Source organism: Cotesia glomerata, linkage group LG3, assembly GCF_020080835.1.
Source record: "Cotesia glomerata isolate CgM1 linkage group LG3, MPM_Cglom_v2.3, whole genome shotgun sequence".
NCBI lineage: Eukaryota > Metazoa > Arthropoda > Insecta > Hymenoptera > Braconidae > Cotesia > Cotesia glomerata.
In genome coordinates, this window is record NC_058160.1 from 2,177,676 (window position 1) to 2,197,121 (window position 19,446).

Genomic DNA, 19,446 nt, shown 5'->3' on the forward strand with positions numbered 1-19,446 from the left:
TTTACATCCATATTTTAGCTAATGTACATTTTTTTCTTTGAAATATTAAAATAATTTAAATTCCCTTTAAAATTTTTTTTTGAAAATTTGATTTTTTTGAAGATTTAAAATTTGTTTTTTGAAATTTTAATTTTTTTTTATTTTGAATTTTATTGAAAATTTTGATTTTTTTGGAAATTTCAAATTTTTTTTCAAAAATTTGACGTTGAAACTTGTTTTAGACGAATAAAAATTTAAATATATAATTTCAATCCGAATATAATCCCGATTTTTTGTGCACTACAACGGCTTTTAGTTTATTCAGAAATGCATCCACGGTAATGCAGATTCTTAATTTTTTTAATATTTATTACTAGCTTAGTAGTTATTATTATTACTGATGGTAACTGCAACCATCAGGTTATATTAGGAATTACGATTTTGATAATAGTAGTAACTAATCAAAATAATAAAAGTTATAACTACTGATTACCATCATAATAGTAGCAGTTACCATCAGGATGGTAAATACTACAATTCAGATGGTTTATTTAACCATTTAAACAATGTTTACTGCTATCGAATTCAGTTAATAAATTTTAACATAACTAGATAATAAACTCTACTATAAAATTTTCTCCGTGTATTAACTGAATTCGATAGTAGTAAATATTATTTAAATAATTAAGTAAACCATCTGAACTGTAGTATTTACCATCCTGATGGTAACTACTACTATTATGGTGGTAATCAGTAACAATAACTGTTATTATTTTAATTAGTTACTATTATTATTAAAATCGTAATTCCTAATATAACCTGATGGTTGTAGTTACCATCAGTAATAATAATAACTACTATCTAAGCTAGTAATAAATATTAAAAAAATTAAGAATCTGCATTACCGTGGATGCATCTTGAATAAGCCATTGTAGTGCACAAAAATCGAATCGGATTGAAATTATATATTTAAATTTTTATTTGTCTAAAACAAGTTTCAACGTCAAATTTTTGAAAAAAAATTTGAAATTTCCAAAAAAATCAAAATTTTCAATAAAATTCAAAATAAAAAAAAAATCAAAATTTCAAGAAACAAATTTTAAATCTTCAAAAAAATCAAATTTTCAAAAAAAAATTTTAAAGGGAATTTAAATTATTTTAATATTTCAAAGAAAAAAATGTACATTAGCTAAAATATGGATCTAAATAAAGGATTTAATTAAGTAAATTTATATTATTTTTTCTTTCAGAATTTTTACAATCTTAGATGGTTACAGTACCATCTTTGATTGTAACAGTTATAATTTATAATAATTACAGTTATTATTTTTGATAGTAATCGTTACCATTATTAATAGTAACTATTACCATTGTCAATGATACCACCTATTATTTTGTAACTAATTAATTTCATTACCATTTTAGATAGTAGGAATTACTATTTTTGTATAGTAGGTAGTATAATTAATTTTTCTCCGGATAGTTATCAATACTGATCTAATTAGTTGACTATCAAAAATTTGATTTATCAATCTGTCAATAAACGCATTGTTATTCAAAGATGATAAGCTTCGGATAAATGACCATCAGTTGTGCAATTCATTCACTCATAAAAATGAAAGAAACACTGACAGTATTTACATTCATTGCATAATAGATGTTCATATAATTTGTGAAATTATGTAATGTTCATATCGCGGGCTTGTATATTGACCTTGTATATTGACCGACACAATTATTTGATTCGTAATATTTAATCATATCAGCATTAGTTAATTTTTTATTACCAAATTAATTGATTAAGGTTGTTGGATAAAAAATAGTGTACTATTAAAAATAATTTATTGTTATTATTTTTGATAATAAATAACCTCGAGTTACTTATTAATTTATCAACCTGTCATAAATTCTTTTACTTTTTCATAGAATAAATACTTACGTCAAACATTATTCTATAGAGATAGCAAACTTTATCAAATTAATTGAGATCATGTTAGATTATTTGCTTGCTTATTGTACTAAACAAATTATTTATTTTAATAATCTGATAAAATTTAAGTTACCGTAAAAAAATTAATTATGTAAGAAAATCCGAGCGGTGCAATTTAGTGAATAATAATAGAGCAGAGAATCTAAAAAAAAAAAAAAAAAAAAAACATGACCTTGCTTAAATATCAATTCATACAAAGTAACAAAGTTAGGACAACTCTTAATAAAACAACGGAAAAAACAGCTTTGATGTAATAAAAAATAAAATTATAAATGATAAATGATCGTCCTTGTAAAATAATGATTTTCTTACGCATTTAATAGAAAGGTCTCAGACACGATGGCGTAATTTGGGTTAATTAATGGAAAACATAAGATTTTTTAGTGCAACTTTTTTTTTTTTAATCAAGACAGTTACATTAACAGAAAAAATTAAAACGAATTATTTTAAATCATAAATGATTTGACTATCTTGCTAAATTAATTAACTGGATAAAAGAATATCAAAATTACGTACTAATTAAAATTAAATTGAACTGAAAAATCATATCATCGTGAATAGTTAATTTTTTGAAAATTAACGGGTATTATTTTTGAATTGACGTTATCATCACTTCCGTGGCAATTATTTATTTATTTTTTTTTTTTTTTTAGTCTATTAAACGTGGAATCATTTAACAGTTGCCGATAATTTGTGATAAATTGATGTTAATTAATTCACTTTTATTGCATTGAGTTTTTTTGAAAATGGCGTCATTTTTTTAAGCAATTATTTTATGACAATTGAAACAAGTGATTTATTTTTATTTTTTTATTGAATAATCTGGTAAGTTTAATTATTAAAAAAAAAATATTATCATTAATTAAAGTAATGCGGCAATATCAATTATTGAATTGGGAATTAACCTAATAATTAATTAAACAATTCAATTAAAAATATATATAATAATAATGAATGAATGAATACAGCTTATTGAGTTAAGCTGTAATATCCAAAGTGCAGCATCAATGGTAGCAATTAAGAGTGACTCGGCAAATATTTTCGTAGGATTAAATTGGCTGTTACGATTACAAATGACTGTTAGTTAACTCGTCATGACACGCAATGCTGAAAGAGATTTTCAAGCTGGAATTGCCGGAGAAAAAATACCAGTGCAGAATGTGCTGAGTATAAATAAGAGACGGTTCGCTATCCGTTCGCTTTCAATATTAAATCTTCACTTTAGCTGGTTGGATTGTTCAATTTTATATTTATTTCAGTGAGTGAATTTTTACTAATCTGATATTTATTTTAAAATCAATCATCAATAATAGTGTTTATTTATTAATTAAATTTTCAAAGTGATTGTTTACAAATGTGTTGAAATTTTTTTTGTTCTAAAGAAAATTTGTGTTGAAAAAATTTTCAAAAGTGCATTTGTATAAATTAAAAAGTTTTAAATGAAAAAAATTATTTTTTTTTAGTAAAGAATATATTTTCCAGGTTCATTTAAAGAAATAAATAAAAAATGTCTGTACCAGCGTGGTTATCAGCGCCGTTTATAGAAAAAGCATTACGCCGGTCTGAAAATGACGATTCAATTTGTATCGTTGATTGTTCGATTAAACCGGCAACAAATAAAGGTGACAATTATACAAGTGACATGCACCGAGTTACTGTTGAGTACAGGCATAATCAAGGAGCCAAAGCTATCACGGAAAAAATTTCCATTATTGTCAAAGTAGCTCCGACTGCGGAAGGTATTCATAAGGATTTAGTGAGTGATTATCAATTTTAATTATAAATCTATTTATATAATTACTAGCTGTTACTCGCCCGCTCCGCTGGGCGCTTTATAGAATTGCATTTTTAGCTCTAGACTTGAAATTTAATTAGAGTATTGCTTTGACTTGCACAGATTTTCAATTCTATCGAATTGGAATGCACCTTTTATCCATGTAATTATTATACTTAATATTCATTGTAACTTTCAATGTGCAATCATTATAACATTCCCGTGTCTTTCTTACAAAAATGAATAATAATTGATGTGAAAAAAAAAATTTGTAATGAGCATTGAAAGTTTCAGTTAAAGAAATTGCAGGTCTCATAAATAAAGAAATCTGCCTAGTATATAAACATAACCAATAGAATTAGAAAATTTATTTTAAACAAATGACAATCGAATAGAATAAATTTAGTTACAATAAAAATTCATTATTTCTAAGTTAAAAAAGTATAGGTTTCGGATAAGTAATCACCAAGATATCATATACTAAAACTTTCCCTGAAACACGCTGTATCTTATGGTATAAGTATTATTCCGATTGGTTCAGTAGTTTTCGCAGTATAACCGGACAAAAAAACTGGCTCTCTATTTATTAGTATAGATTATTAAAAGTAATAATGAAATTTTCAAATGAGGATTGATTTCAATTTTTTTAAAGACAATGTTGAATTAATTGAAACAGAGATCGGGGAGACCCAGGTTCGATTCTTGGCTTGGTCCCTTTTTAGTAGATTTCATAGAAATCTAACTATTGCATTGGTCCTCATGACGGAACTTTTGAAAAATTTTTCTATATTTCGACTCAGCTCGTCAAGCGGATTCAGAAAATGCATATGGTTCAAAAGTTTATATATATTTATATATATATATATATACGATATAATCGGCATTGTCTCTTCTCTAACTTCCGTAATTCTATACGGATCTCAATAAAACGTAACATACTTATTCTTAAGACGATTTCCGAGGTTAAGTTCTAAGATGAGCCAAATCTGTCGATAAGTTTAGAAATGAGAGCAATTCAAAAATTTTCAAAAATCGCAAAAAATTTTCACTTTTACCTTATTTCCGTGCAATAACAATGGAACGCGACATCCTATCAGATTTCTGTAAATTGCATTTGAAAGCTTATTTAATAAGCTGCAATTTTTGTACTTATTTATTTCTCCAAATTAAATAGTTTAGGAATAATAGCAATTCAAAAATTTTCAAAAATCGCAAAAATTATCACTTTCACCGTATTTTCGTGCAATTACAATTGAACGCGATATCTTTTCAAAATTCTATAAATGGCATCTGAAAGCTTATTAAATAAGCTTTAATTTGTGTACCTCATTATCAGTCTAGGCCAAAAATCACCTGCTTTCTCAGACAGATTTAATGAAATTTTACTTTTGCATTCGTTTTGACGTCTTTATTGTTTAATCAAACAGAAATTTATTTTTTTTTTCGTATGCAACCCTAGTAGTATTTTTATTATTCACCATGAAATCTACTTCCATTTCGGCTGCCGAATGGCCTTTTTTAATATTTATGCACGCCTCATAAGCGAAGCGTTGAGGTTGTGCTCTACTCTCGACATTTCAAAAAAAAAAGTTTTCTCGAAACTGAAATTGATTTTTTGTTATTTATATCGCACTTACAGGTTAATATGAGTACACTTATATCAAGTCAAATAATTTGTCAGGCAGACAAAATATATTTCAATAACAATTTTTTTGTTTAACATAGTAAATAATAACATTAAACATAATCTTTTCTGGACGTCCGTGTATGGATGGGTGTATGTGGCAGGGAAATTGGTCGAAAAAATAATCGTACCGGAATAATTTTTTTTTTATTATCTAAAGTAACACACTTAGGATTTTCTCAATTAATATGAGCGTTCAATTCACTGGCGTTAAATTACTACTTATAAAAAACTAATATATGACTGGATTTTTTTGTTTATCTATCTATACATTTTATTATAGTATTTTTTTTCCTCACCTTAGAGTTATGGCGCCACTGAACCATAGCAGAGTTTTTTGTTTTTTATTATTTTGCTTTTTATCTTTTATTTTGATCAATTTTATTGTGGAAAATGGGATTATGAGGCGTGAACTTTTGGATTTTCCAAACTTTCTTAAAGCTATTCGTGACTTTTAATTAATCTAGAATTTAATTATTATTCAGTCAATCATTACATTGCATTGATTAAATTAATTTTCATTCAACAATGAGACGATCTATTTCAAAAAGTAGTATTTGATGTCAATTATTGGATTGGCAATTAGGAATACAATTAACTAGAATTGTAAATTGCGCGCTTTAATTCTAAACCAATAAGAGATAAGAATTCATTCTTTCGATTAATTTCGAGAATTTCGTTACTTAATTAACTTTAGTAATCAATTTTATATCACATGATTAAACATTTTATCGAGAGAGAAAAATTTTAATAAATAATAATAATAATAAATTTTATTATTTAATATTTTTAAAAAGTTTTTTACTGAATATTTTTTCTAATGTTGAGATTGCAGAAGCTGGACTTTTTGGTGTTGAAATAAAAATGATGACCACGACGTTAAAAGAAATGCAATTGATATTGAAAGACAAAAAATTAAGCGGAAGGTGTCTGTACACTCAGGAAAAAGATCCACCGCTTTTGATAATCGAAGACTTGGCTCCTCTCGGTTTTCGAATGGCTGACCGTCAAGCTGGCCTTGATCTGCACCATTGCATACTCGCATTACGGGGATTAGCCAAATTTCACGCAAGTTCTGTTGCAGTTTATGAAAAAGTTCGTATTATAATGTTTCAAATATATTACTCATTTTTTAAATGAAAAAAATCAAAATTACATCAAAATTTGTCCATTAATTCAGACGCCAAAGTACAAAGAAACATATGTAAAAGGAATATTCAATACTGGGAACCCACCAGACATGATAAGATTCTTCACAAGTGGAATGAAGTCCCTAGCGAAGGCCGTAAAGTCTTGGCCGGAATTGGACGACACCTATGCCGATAAATTGGACAAATTAGCGGATACCGCATACGAGCGGGCATCTGAGTCTCGAATCCCAGACGAAACTGAATTCAATGTCATAAACCACGGAGATTTTTGGGTCAACAACATGCTCTTCAAGTACAATGATGATGGCAAGGTTATCGACCATATTTTCGTAAGTATTGAGTATTACTTTAATAGAGGTGGAAGTTTTAAGTATAACTGCAAAAATAAATTATTTTATTCAAGAGAAAAAAATCTTAAAACAAAATAATGAAAAAAAATTTTTGCAATGAAAAATTATTGTTTTAATTAAATTTTTCTTGACTCAAAAATTTCTCTATTAATTATTATAGAAAGAATTTATAAAAAAATGCTTCTTGTAAAAATTAAAAAAAATTTTGACAATTTTTTTTATATTGAAAAAAAAAGTTCACTTGAGCCAAGAAAATATTTCTCTTCCTAATTATTTTTTTGAGCGAAAAAAAAATTTTTTTTTGACACAAGAAATTTCACTTATTTCAACAAAATTAATTCTTTTGCTTTAAGAAATACGTATCTTGGTACAAGAAAATTTATTTAAGTCAAGAAAATCTTGTTGTTTTGAGAAAATTCAGCCTCTTGCTCCAAAAAATTTAGTTCTTGATAGAAGTTAATTTTCTTGTCTTGAGAAAATTTCTCTCTTGCTCCAAAAAATTAAATATAAAGATAGAAGTTAATTTTCATTAATATTTTTATTGATTAACATGTCAAATGGGATGATCAAATAATATTGAATCATTTTTTTTCATTCAATATGTATAATTGACTTGACTCAAGACCCGAGCTCTTGAACCAAGAATACCATTTTGAAGAAAATGATTTTCTTGAGTCAAGAGAATAAATTCTTGAGCTAAGAAATTATTCTTGGTCTAAGAAAATTTTCTTGAGTCAAGAATTTATTCTCTTGACTCAAGAAAATCATTTTCTTCAAAATGGAATTTTGGTTCAAGAGTTTGGCTCTTAAGTCAAGTCAATTTTTTTTTATCAGTGTATAATTGCACGTACAGGCAAATAATATAAAATGGGTATCAAATATTCAGGAGAAAAATTTTCTCAAGGTGAGAAAATTTTTTTCTCAGCTGAAGTAGGTGGCGCTGCTTCCCTAAAGTATCTAAAAATCTTTATCAAATATAAAAATTTATTGTATCAACTATTTATGATATTTTAATTAAGAAAAAATGACTTCCACCAAGAATAGAATTTCTCGAAAAATTTTTACTTCGGCCAACACAACTTCGGTCTTCCTTCAGGCACGCGAAAATTTTCTTGAGCCAAGAATTTTGTTCTCCAGTCTAGAAATTTTTCTTTCTGTGTAAATATTGAAATTTATTTATTATATCAAATTAATAAAAAAATGTTAATTCTTAAATATCTAAATTTACAGTGTAAATTTTTTACACTGTATGAAGTAAAATTTTTTTTTCAACCAAGTAGTTTTTTTCCAATCTATAAAACATATTAAATAAAAAGTTGATCTGAACCGGCGAACCCAAGGATCAACAATAAAAATTCTCAACAACACAGACTGAATAAAATTCATTTATTGAATCATAAAACATGAGCTACAATAATGATGATAATAGCAGCAGCAAAAGACTAAAAAATTTTTCAACATTAACTTTCATGACAGGACTCAGCTTGGAGATTTTATTCATCTCTAAAAGAGCATCCGGTATATAGGTAAAAAAGGGGAAACCTTCTTCAAGTAGTACGCACGTGATCTACTCTAAAAACTCGAGTCTTGAGACTGGAAAAAATTCAATGTTATATATAGGTATAATATGTATTAACTCGTATCCTCCAGCTCCGGTTTCGAAGTAACGCGGCTTCGCGAGAGTCATGCTACGTGAATAATGCAATGAACTCCATCGTAGTGGATAGGATTCGACTCTCCAGACACTCTGACTACAATGCGCTTTTACTTTTGCACCTTCAGTGTGTACTAAAAATGTAAAGACGCTGAGAAATAAAATAAAAGTCAAGTTTTATTTTCAACTACCGCGGAGAATCAAAACTTAGGTTTTACCTGTATAGGTACTGTTAAGTCAACACTCACCCTCTCTTGCTTACATCCGACGTCTTATCCAAGTCGACTAAATTTTTACAACTTCCTTAACACAAATTTTTTAAATCATCGAGCTATTTGTTCTTGATAAAAGACTTTTTTTGAAACTTTTGCAAATTTACTCTTTATTTATGTATTAATTTATTTATTTAAAGAATAATGAACTCAGTAGCTTTAAGCCAATTACAGAGTTTCATTACAATTATTGTTCATATTAAATTATTTATTGAATTAATTTTTTCAAATTTTACACAAAAATTTTCTACGATATTATTTTCCCATATTTTTAATAAAATTTTAATCAAAAGATTGTGCTAGATTTTTTTATATTTCAAATTAGATTGATTTATTTACATAAATTTCAGGTTGATTTTCAACTATGTGTCTACGGCTCGCCAGCAGTCGACTTGGCCTACTTTTTCAACACGAGTCCTTCCGAAGAAGTTTTGTCAAAGCATACAGACAACCTGATTGAGGAGTACGTAAAAGTCCTGTCAGAAACGATGAAGAAAATAGGTTGCAAAAGATCTCCCCCCAGTATTGCCGACATAAAAAAATCATTGGCCAAAAGAGACGTGTATGGTTTTGTAGCAGCATGCACAATTCTGCCCATCGTTCTGATTGACAAAAGTCAGGCCCAAAATATCGAAGAAATAATGGGACAAGACGACGGAGAGTTCAATAACAAATCTTATGAAAATCCGATCTACAAAAAAACCATGCTCAGAAGATTGCCCCAGTGGAAAGTTGCTGGACTGCTTGAAGCTTAATTAATTACCGTTTTATTTATTGCTGTAGATATTTATTGTGAATTAGTGAATTTGCACTGTATTATTAAGATTGATTGATGATTAATTTATGCACGAAAAATGCTATTTTTGAGTCGAGAAGATATCGAAGTTTTTCAAATTTCAAATTTCTGTTGATCTCAAATGAAGAATAAATTTTTGTTTAAATTATTGTTTTGTGAAATAAAAATTTATGAATTTAGTAAGATGTTTTTTTTTTTTTTTTTTCAAAGGTTATATATATTTTGCAAAAAAAAAAAACTGGGAGTGAATTTTTCAGTCGGAGTTTTGAGCGGAATTATTTCGAAGTAAATTTGAATTTTGACCCAAAAAATATCCGATCAGGATATAAATTTTTATTTAGTTGAAACAAATTTTATATATCAAATTAATTATAAATAATTCAAATTTAAGTTTATAAATATTAATTATATTTTTTCAAAAAATTTGACTGGAATATTGAACTAAATTTTCATAAAAATGATCTTGTTTTTGAGTATTGTTGGTCAATCTTAACGTAGAAAGTAAAAAATAATAAATTATTAAAATCACTAAGTTTGATTAAATAAAATTAATTACTTTAATATTACTGAAATTAATTTTTATAGGGCAATTTTTACAATTTCTCAACAAATAAATTAATATAGAGCAAATTTTTGAAAAATGTTCTTCGTAGAAATTAAAAAAAAAAATATTGATGCAAATTTTTTTTTAAACATTCAAATTAATTTGTTGCATCAATCTAAGAAAAAAATAGGTTATATTAATTTTCGTAATTTTTAAACGAATAACTATCAATAAAAAAAAATAAAGAATCCCCTCCGTAAAGTTTTTTTTTGAGTTTCGTAATTTTTGACTAAATACGCATTTCGTAATTTTTAAACCAATAATTTTCAATGAAAAAAAAAATTAAAGAATCCCCTCCGTAGAGTTTTTTTGAATTTCTGAATCTTTGAATTCCATTCCGGAGGAATTAAATCAATTGAAAATCATCAACTCCTTATTGACTCTCAAAATTTTGTACTGTGCACGCATAAAACAATTTTGTTGAAATAACAAAAGACGGGATAACTGAAAAATTTGTTCTGGTAACAAATGAGTGGAGTTACAGCAACAAATCCATTAGTTGCATTAAAAAAATTTTTTAAGTTGTACTAAAAAATCAATTTTTTAATTTACAAAATCAATTTGTTACCCTAACGAAATCATTTTGTTGCTGTTATAAAATGATTTTGTTGCAATAACAAAACTTATTTGTTGCTAAAATATTTTCCAAATCAGCAATAGCTAATTATAGCATATTTTTAAATTATGTATTCTCTAGATTACCTCAACAAATTGTCTTTGTTACTCCAACAAATTCTCTTTGTTATTTTAATAGAATAATTTTGCTGTTTCAACACAAAAATTGATTATACCAACTAAAGTATTTTGTCAAATGAACTTAAAGATTTTGCTTTAATAACGAAATTGTTTTGTTGTTATAACATATCAATAACTTTGTTATAACCTAAATTTTGTTATTTTAACTTATAATTTGTTATCCCTATGTTAACAAATTCATTTGTTACCACAATATTTCTTAGGTTATCTTAACAAAATTTTTTTCTGCGTGTGCATTCAAAATCTTCAACCAAAAAATATTTGAACTGTAAAATTTACCGTAAATCTTTAAACGATAAACTGTAGGAAACCTCTACGACAACTTTGTTGTAAATAAATATGCAGCAAATATGATTATGATTACATACGATATGAGTGTAACTTTATGTTATGCAGGCACGCAAGTTCAACAAGACAAATATGTACATGAAATTTACCTTGTGGGAGTAAATTATTTACCAAATCAAGTTAACTGATCAGAAGTATCATTGATCAAACCATAAATGAATTTAACTTGGAGTAAACAATTTTCATTTACATCAAATCTTGTTTACATTTAGTTTGTCGCAAAGGTCAATCTCTATTGAATATAATTGACATGATTTATTAAAAAAAATTTTAAAGATACCAAAATCATAACTGCATTTATCAAGACATTAGATATTAATTCTGTAGATTCAGCAATTTTTCAAATGAAGCGCAATTAAAAAAACCAAAATTAAAAAAAAGACTTATCTCTACTGAAATAAAAGTGGAAATAACGATGAGACGATTCAAATATTCGAGCTCAAATAATGGCAAATTAAAACAATTATAAAATACCTTAGCTCGATTTATTTAACCGTCAATCCACTTAAGCCAGCCTCCTTCTCGACCCCGGGCTCTCAGATGAACATTTATATCTATACTAAATCTCACCTGAAACATAAATTCCGGAGTTTTCTAGCTTTTTCCTCCCAGAGCATCACTGTCCTCTACACTGATCTCATTTCCAATTCAATCTAACGGCAGTCGTATAATATACCAACTCGGCCCCGACTTCTTATTCTCTTCGAACTCGGGTAGTGTAGGCACAGGTGAATTTCCGATTGGTAAGTACATAGCATATCTGCGATAGATATCCCTGTAGAATACTTCCCGAATACAATAAGGAATATTCCAGCAGAATACGTTATTTTTTTCTTTTCGTCGATTTCAAGTTATTTCATTTAATTTTCTTCAAGGAAATAATAAAATAATTGAAATTTTTCAAACATCTCTTTGAGTATCAACATAAAGTATTTGATAAATTTTCACATTTATTATTTTTTACCAGTCCAGACAATAAAAATTAATAATACTTTTCAATTTTTTTTACATTGTATTGCAAGCCTTAAGCGTGAGCGTATGCTCTACTCTCGCCTAAAAATCAAGATCCCGTGTTTCGTCACAATAATTTGTATCTAACAGACACAATATGCATATAAATGTTACAAAAAGTACACTGCCAGATAAAAAAATAATCACTGATCATTTAAAAAATTTTTTTAACAACTATTTTTACATAATTACATAAAAAAAAAGTGGTTTTTAAGCGCTCGTAGTGTATATTTTTACAAATCACTGTCGGGGTAAACACTATAACTTTAATAAAAATCCATTTTTACACTCTTTTTTTTTTTTTTTTAATTGATTCATCATTAATTTGCGAACACATAGAATACAAACTGTAGCTTGAAACCGTTTCGTTTAATTACAATAAATTTTTTTTGATTGGTCTCGAGAGAAATTTTGTTGTCTTTTAGCAGGCATATGTTATTTTTTTTTTAAATACAGCTTGAAGGCAGCTTAAACTATATCCATACTATAGCATAATACTGAATGTCGGTAATGTAATCTCGATTCATGCGGAAAAATTCAAATGGACTTGAGTTGAATTATACTATAACTTTCAATCAATTTTTTTTTCTTTCTGCGATTAATATTTTATCTACTTTGAAAAATTTATAAATAACACGCGCGCTTAAGGCATGCATATTTGGATTTTCCAAACTTTTTTATAAAAGCTAACAAAGGTATAATAATTGTGTTCATAAGTTTTTTTTTTCTTTTTAAATAATTCATAGTTAATATATACATTAATTTTGTTTAATTAAGAAATGGATATGATTAAATTTAAGATTTTATCAAATTTAACTAAGTTAACCAGAAAACGAAGAATATTTTTCTTAATTCAAAATACATTTTTTTTTTTTTTTTCGTATAGAGCTTGTTTACTGAATTTAGAAACAAAATCATTTATCAAAAATGACAAAAAGTTTGGAAAATCCAAATATGCATGCCTTAAGCGCTCGTGTTATTTATAAATTTTTGTAAATAATTATTAAAAAAATTGCAATTAGATCAGGAATTTTGGAACATTCCACGATAATGGTAATTTATAAATTTAAATATAAATTCTCTTATTTTAACTTTATATTTTTGACTTTTTTTACAGCAATCAGTAAAATAATTAAACATGTATGTACATTCTAATATTTATTTATTTATTTCTTTATTAACAAAACCTGACAGCCTGTATGGCCAGTTATGAGGTTACAAAAAGATACATTAATATATGTTGTAAAGTGTTTTACACATGTTGCAATAAGTAAATAAAAAAAAAGAAAAATATTAACAAAATATAAGTTATAGATGACAGGTGTTTGACTCTGACGTACATAATACTATTTGTAATACTATATTTATTATTAAATTACTATAGATTAGATAAACTCAATATAATATGTATGATTATTTAGGAGCTGGAGTATGATCATATGCTTTAGCTAGTTAAATTGTCTAGAGTTAGTTATGATGGATGCCAGGGCATTAAAAAGGCTGATAAAAAGGCGGATAAAAAGGCTGATCAGATCTTAAGCTTCTTTGCGGTACTAATATTGTAATCTGTTCAAGAAACCTAGGACATTCAATGTCATTAGATAGTAGTCCGGATATCAATAATATTGATGCACAGATTCTGCGCTCTTCAAGAGTCAGTAAGTTTGCATCTATACACATGGTAAGATAATCAAATCCTCTATCAGGATATATTCCAAACTTTTTGAATGAGAAATATTTAAGGAATTTACGCTGTATTTTCTCAATGTTGTTAATATGGCTCTTATAAGTTGGTGACCATACTACTGATGAATATTCGAGTTTAGGCTTGACAAGTGCCACATACAGGGTTTTGACAACATTATAGTTCTTAAATTTTTTAGTAGTACGTATGATAAATCCCAGGGTTCTCATAGACGATCTTATAATGTTAGTATAGTGATCTGTAAACGTAAGTTGCGAGTCAAATGTTATTCCAAGATCATTTACTGTGGAGACTCTGTCTAAGATCGTCCCATCCATGGTATAGTCGTATATGATTGGGTTTTTTAACTTGTGAAACGATATTATCTTGCACTTAGCTCGATTTAAGAATAGTTTATTATTACTGCACCATTCCGCAAATGTAACCAGGTTATCCAGCAGGAAGGTACAGTCATATGCACTATTTATAGAGTGATATAATTTTGCATCAGCAAGTAGGTCCAAATGCACTGACAATATCGATCCAACATCGTTGATGAATATTAGAATCAATTATTTATGCAACGAATGAAACTGTTCAAAAGATCCAAGCAAATAAATTGAATTTAAACAAAATTAGCGCATTCTTTGCCAGAGATTTTCTACACGAGAGTAAGATCCAGTAAATCACTTCAACTAAACGCCGATCTCTTTTGAGTACTTGTAGAGATTAACGATAAAAAAAACGATGACCAATTAAATTGGCCATTTTGAAGATCTTAAAAAAGTAAAGTATTCAAACAGTCAGCAATTAAAAGAAAATATTTGAAATTAAAAAAATAAATATTGACAATAAAACCTGTCACTATTCGGTGAACCCCAATTGACATGATTGATTTTATTACCTCAATATATTTAACTTAACAATGCAATTAATTAGCCGATAGAACTATTAATACTAATAGTTGAACGAGAGTACATTGATTTATTGTTATCAACATCGCTCGAGGGAATCAATTATCTACACAATAATACGCGCATCTCACTGTCTCCCTTCTTCTGTTGTTCTCGCCCTCTCTTAGTTAAACTCACGCATCTAATTGCTACCGCGATATGATCGCATTCACTCTTACTCAGTCTATTCTCTGTGATCAAGAGTAGCTATAATACGCACAATGAAATAGCATAAATGATTAACTTTGAATACTAATTAATACTCAACGAAGGTAGATTTTGTCTTTGAAACCCGTTTCAATCTAAGCCTCAGTTTGAATTTAATTTATGCCCACTTGTTTAATTAACTGACTCAGATTTCGATGGGCTTGTCAATTTATAAAGGGATGGATGAATAATTATGAAAATTACCCTTTCACAGCCTTTTTCATTTTAATGCAACGATAAAATCCAATTAATTGGATGCCTATCATCATTTTGCACGCCCCATAGCGCGCAGCGCGTGAGGAAGTGCTCTACTTTCACCTTACCAAAATCAAGCAATTTAATAAATAATAAAATAAGATAATATAAATACAAGTATGTCAAGAAAAAACACTTATTTTTACAAATTTGATAGTCTTAAAGGACATTTATTTTATTTAGTGTAAAAAAACTGATTGAATAAAATTCCGAGTCTTTAGATTAACATCGCGCAGTTTCACATTAATTACAAATAGCTGTGTAATTCAGTGTCGTTTAATTACAATAGATAAAAAAATTAAAAAAATAAAAAAAATCGACTAGTCTTTTTTATATCTACACACCTGTAAATAATAAAAACTTAACTACTTATAATAAAAATGTACACGGAGAAAATAGAATAGAACTTATTCCTATGTAGAATGGTAACCATTACCACACTGATAGAAGGATTTAGTTCTATTTAATAATGATTTAATAACAAACCTTTTTCTACTAAATATTTAGTAATAGGTACTAAATCATTTATTAAAGCCCATTTAGTTCCACCAAATAAATATTTAGTAGTATTTAACAAATGATTTATTGCTACTCAATAAATCGTTTAATCGGTATCAAAGAAATTAATTTTTTAACTAATTTTAGCGTGTAACCTAACTTTTTAACTTAAAATAAATAAAAATAATTAAAATAAATAATTTTAAGTAAAAATATAAAGTATTATAACGAAAAAAATTTCATTAAATTATTTTTTTTGTTTGAGACATTCATAAAATTGAAAATTAAACTATAAGTTTTTAACATATCAATAATAGACAAATTAAAAAGTGTAAACTAAACTCCACTGAGATAAGACATAAATAGAAGACATTTATTTATAGCGACAATACTTGCCAAAGAAATATTTAGTACCTGTTACTAAATATTATTTGGTGAAACTAAATATTTATTTCCATGTAATAAGGCTTTGTTCATATAAAGAAATCATTTATTAAACTGTAACAAATAATATTGATGGGTACAAAATATTTGTTTCTCCCAAATAAATGAATAAAAATTTTGTTACTAAATCAGTTTAGTACTCCGTACTAAATCCTTCTATCAGTGCATGTAAATTTGCTAATGAAAATCTTAGAAATTGTGATAAAAATATGAACAATCACTCATTCGATGCGAAATTAAATTCTGAAAATGATGTTGCTGTTTTTTTTTATTTTTTTGATGAAAATTTCAATTTGTTATTAACAAAGAACATAACCAAAATAAAAAATCTCAAATTTTCGTAAATAACTCAATAATTATTGGTGATATCAAAAATCGGAAAAAAGATCCTTAAAGAGGAGGAAATTTCTAAAAAAAGTCTTGACTCTCGGAACTCTAGCTTGAAAAACAATAATTTTTATTTAATATTGAAAATAGGGTTCCGCGCGACTTTTGTCACACGGCCGTGAAATACGACGGCAGTTGACAAGGACAGTTGACAAAATATAGTAATTAATTTTCATTGCAAGAATTTTATAAATTTTCGACAATTTGAATGATCCTTCATCTTCATATTAAACAAGTATTAGAAAAGGGGACCATTCAATTCATTGCTAAGTTATACCGTCAGACTAATGAACCAATTCCAAATTCAAGGCTCAAGTTCTGCAAGTTTGTAAGCCTTCTTTATGAGATCTTAAGGCACCCAAGGGTTGCTTTCTCGTTGACTACAAACTTTTGAATAAAATTGTTAATGCTAAGAACTTTCTATAGGGAAAAATTAAATATATTTTTACACAAGAAAACCACATGATAATATAAAAAAAAATTTTATTTTAATTCCAAAACGTAATTAAAGCTCGATGGAACTGAATAATAAAATAAAACTATAAAAATAAATATCGTAACTTAAAACAATGATTACATAATATCAATTACGTATTTAAAAAAAAAAAAAAAAAAAAAAACAAAATATTTCACACCGGGAAATTTTTATGAGAGAAAAAACAATCAAGAAAAAGATTCTTGAATCAAATAAAATCAGGAAAAAATTTTTAATAAAAGAATTTTTTTACTTACATCAAGACTATATCTTTTAAAAATGATTTTTTTGGTTCAAGAATTTTTCTCTTGTATAAAGTTAATTTTTTTATTAGTCGAGATAAACCCAATTCAAAAGTATAATTTGCGACTGTCAGATCCCTTGTCATCTTATGTTTAAAACAATATTTAACTTCAAGACTTAACTTCATATCCGTCGACGTAGAAGTTTTCATAAACCGGCTGTAAGTATTACCATGCTACTACTACTATAGATATTTTATTTATCCACAAATTATTCTCCTTTCTCCTTTGAGCTCTAAGTAGTGTTTACAAGAAAAGTTCAGTCTTTGACTCTCAGAATGTTTCATCACAAATATGTGACTCGATCCCTTGTGGCGTAATAAAAAATAAACAACCAAAGTATGCGCTCATAGTTGAAGGTAAATATTCAAAGATAAATAGATGATTCCTTTATGATTGCTATTTTCAAAGGAAATAATTGTGTACCCGATAACTTTAGACAGAGGTTATAGACGCAGAATCAGGATATGAGAAACTTGGGTGGGACAAGATCTTCAAAGGAAAGGCAATATCTATCGAAAGCCTTGGATCTATCCCGAATAACTGTCACGTATTGGAAGCTTCGTGAAAGAGGAATATGCAGAATACCTCCGCTGGAAATACATACTTTACGTATAATATGAAAGACACAGATAATATTCAATGCACCGAGATGTTTGTTGTCTTGTTTTTCTTCCATCCATTTTAATATTCCACATCAAATAGCTCGATACGAAATTTTGTTGGCGGTTAACTTTAAGTAATATAAAAACAAATTTTTTATTTACAAATAAGGAAGAAATTAATGAAATTTGTTGACGAAAATTAAAAGCAAAAATTCAGGCCCCGCGGGTATTTTATCTAAAAGACAACTGTCAGGAGACTTTTTTAATTATTGGAGATTATTTTTTCACCTCTATTTTCACGTTACTAACTGACAGTTTTGTTAATTAATTTTTTTTAGAGAAATCTTATAAATTTAATTAAAAGTTATGGCTCGGTTTTTTTTAAGCTTGAATAATAGTTAAAAGATAATCATAAAAATTAAACAAAAGCAATTATTTTCTTTTAGTTTTACCTTAAAAAAAGTCTTCTTCTTATTTTTTTAAGGCGAATTTTTTGATAAAGTATCCGTTCAAGAAGTTGTATTAAAAAAAATTTAACTTTAATTGCAATAACTTTTGCTGGTGAAAATCTTCGACTTGAACAAATTTTTAAAAATTATAAAAAAAATTTTACAAAATCTATAAACAAAAATATATAAACAAGAGTAGAATAGCTAAATTATCCTCAAAAAAGTAATTTTTACCCCAAGTATCCAAATGTATTCTCAAATAAATTAACAGTGGATAAATTTCAAATAATTGAAGTGATATAGATCAGTATCCCATCATCCGTAAAAACTCAAAGATCACCAAAAATAATCGCACGGAAAAAAATAAATAGTAAATGCAACATGATGCAGTCTTGGTAAATAAACATGATGAAATCATGTTGCAGCCACATGATTTGTCATGTTTCGGCTACATGACAATCATGTTGCGGCAGCATGAGAAAAATCATGTGGCAGCAACATGATTTGTCATGTTTCGGCTACATGGCAATCATGTTACGGTAGCATGAGAAAAATCATGTGCCAGCAACATGATTTTCATGTAGCGTTAATAGCATAAAATTAAGCTGCAACAACTAAATATTTATGGTTCAGAAAAATTATTTATTATCAAGCAACTAGATTTTTCGGATTTACAATATTGCAGATGAAAATTAGAGTGAATTATCAAATTAAATCATTTATAAACGATATTTTTGCTTAAATGAATTATATTATTTTTTTTACAATTTTTTTTAGTCAATAACATTAGTACGTAGTAAAAATTTTTTTTTTTAATA

The 19,446-nt window shown here is 27.2% G+C and overlaps 2 protein-coding genes across 9 annotated transcripts in view; one reads left to right on the forward strand and one right to left on the reverse strand.

Annotated features, from left to right (window-relative positions):
* LOC123261588 (hemicentin-2-like) overlaps positions 1-19,446 on the reverse strand; it is a 295,756-nt gene that overhangs the window by 212,072 nt on the left and 64,238 nt on the right. The window lies entirely within an intron of this gene.
* LOC123261583 lies at positions 3,091-9,827 on the forward strand. 2 transcript variants are annotated; one of them, XM_044723258.1, is made up of 5 exons: positions 3,091-3,227; positions 3,452-3,725; positions 6,256-6,522; positions 6,608-6,907; positions 9,205-9,827. In XM_044723258.1, the coding sequence occupies exons 2-5, from the start codon at positions 3,477-3,479 to the stop codon at positions 9,607-9,609; spliced, it is 1,221 nt and encodes a 406-aa protein (XP_044579193.1). In that variant the 5' UTR covers positions 3,091-3,227; positions 3,452-3,476; the 3' UTR covers positions 9,610-9,827. The 2 variants fall into 2 exon arrangements, with proteins under 2 accessions (XP_044579193.1, XP_044579194.1); XM_044723259.1 differs by lacking the exon at positions 3,091-3,227 and adding an exon at positions 3,244-3,262.

Coding starts and splice junctions, on each gene's coding strand:
- LOC123261583 (XM_044723258.1), top strand. CDS start 3,477: ATGTCTGTACCAGCGTGGTTATCAGCGCCGTTTATAGAAAAAGCATTA. Junction 3,726..6,255: donor AAGGTATTCATAAGGATTTA/GTGAGTGATTAT, acceptor TCTAATGTTGAG/ATTGCAGAAGCTGGACTTTT. Junction 6,523..6,607: donor CTGTTGCAGTTTATGAAAAA/GTTCGTATTATA, acceptor CCATTAATTCAG/ACGCCAAAGTACAAAGAAAC.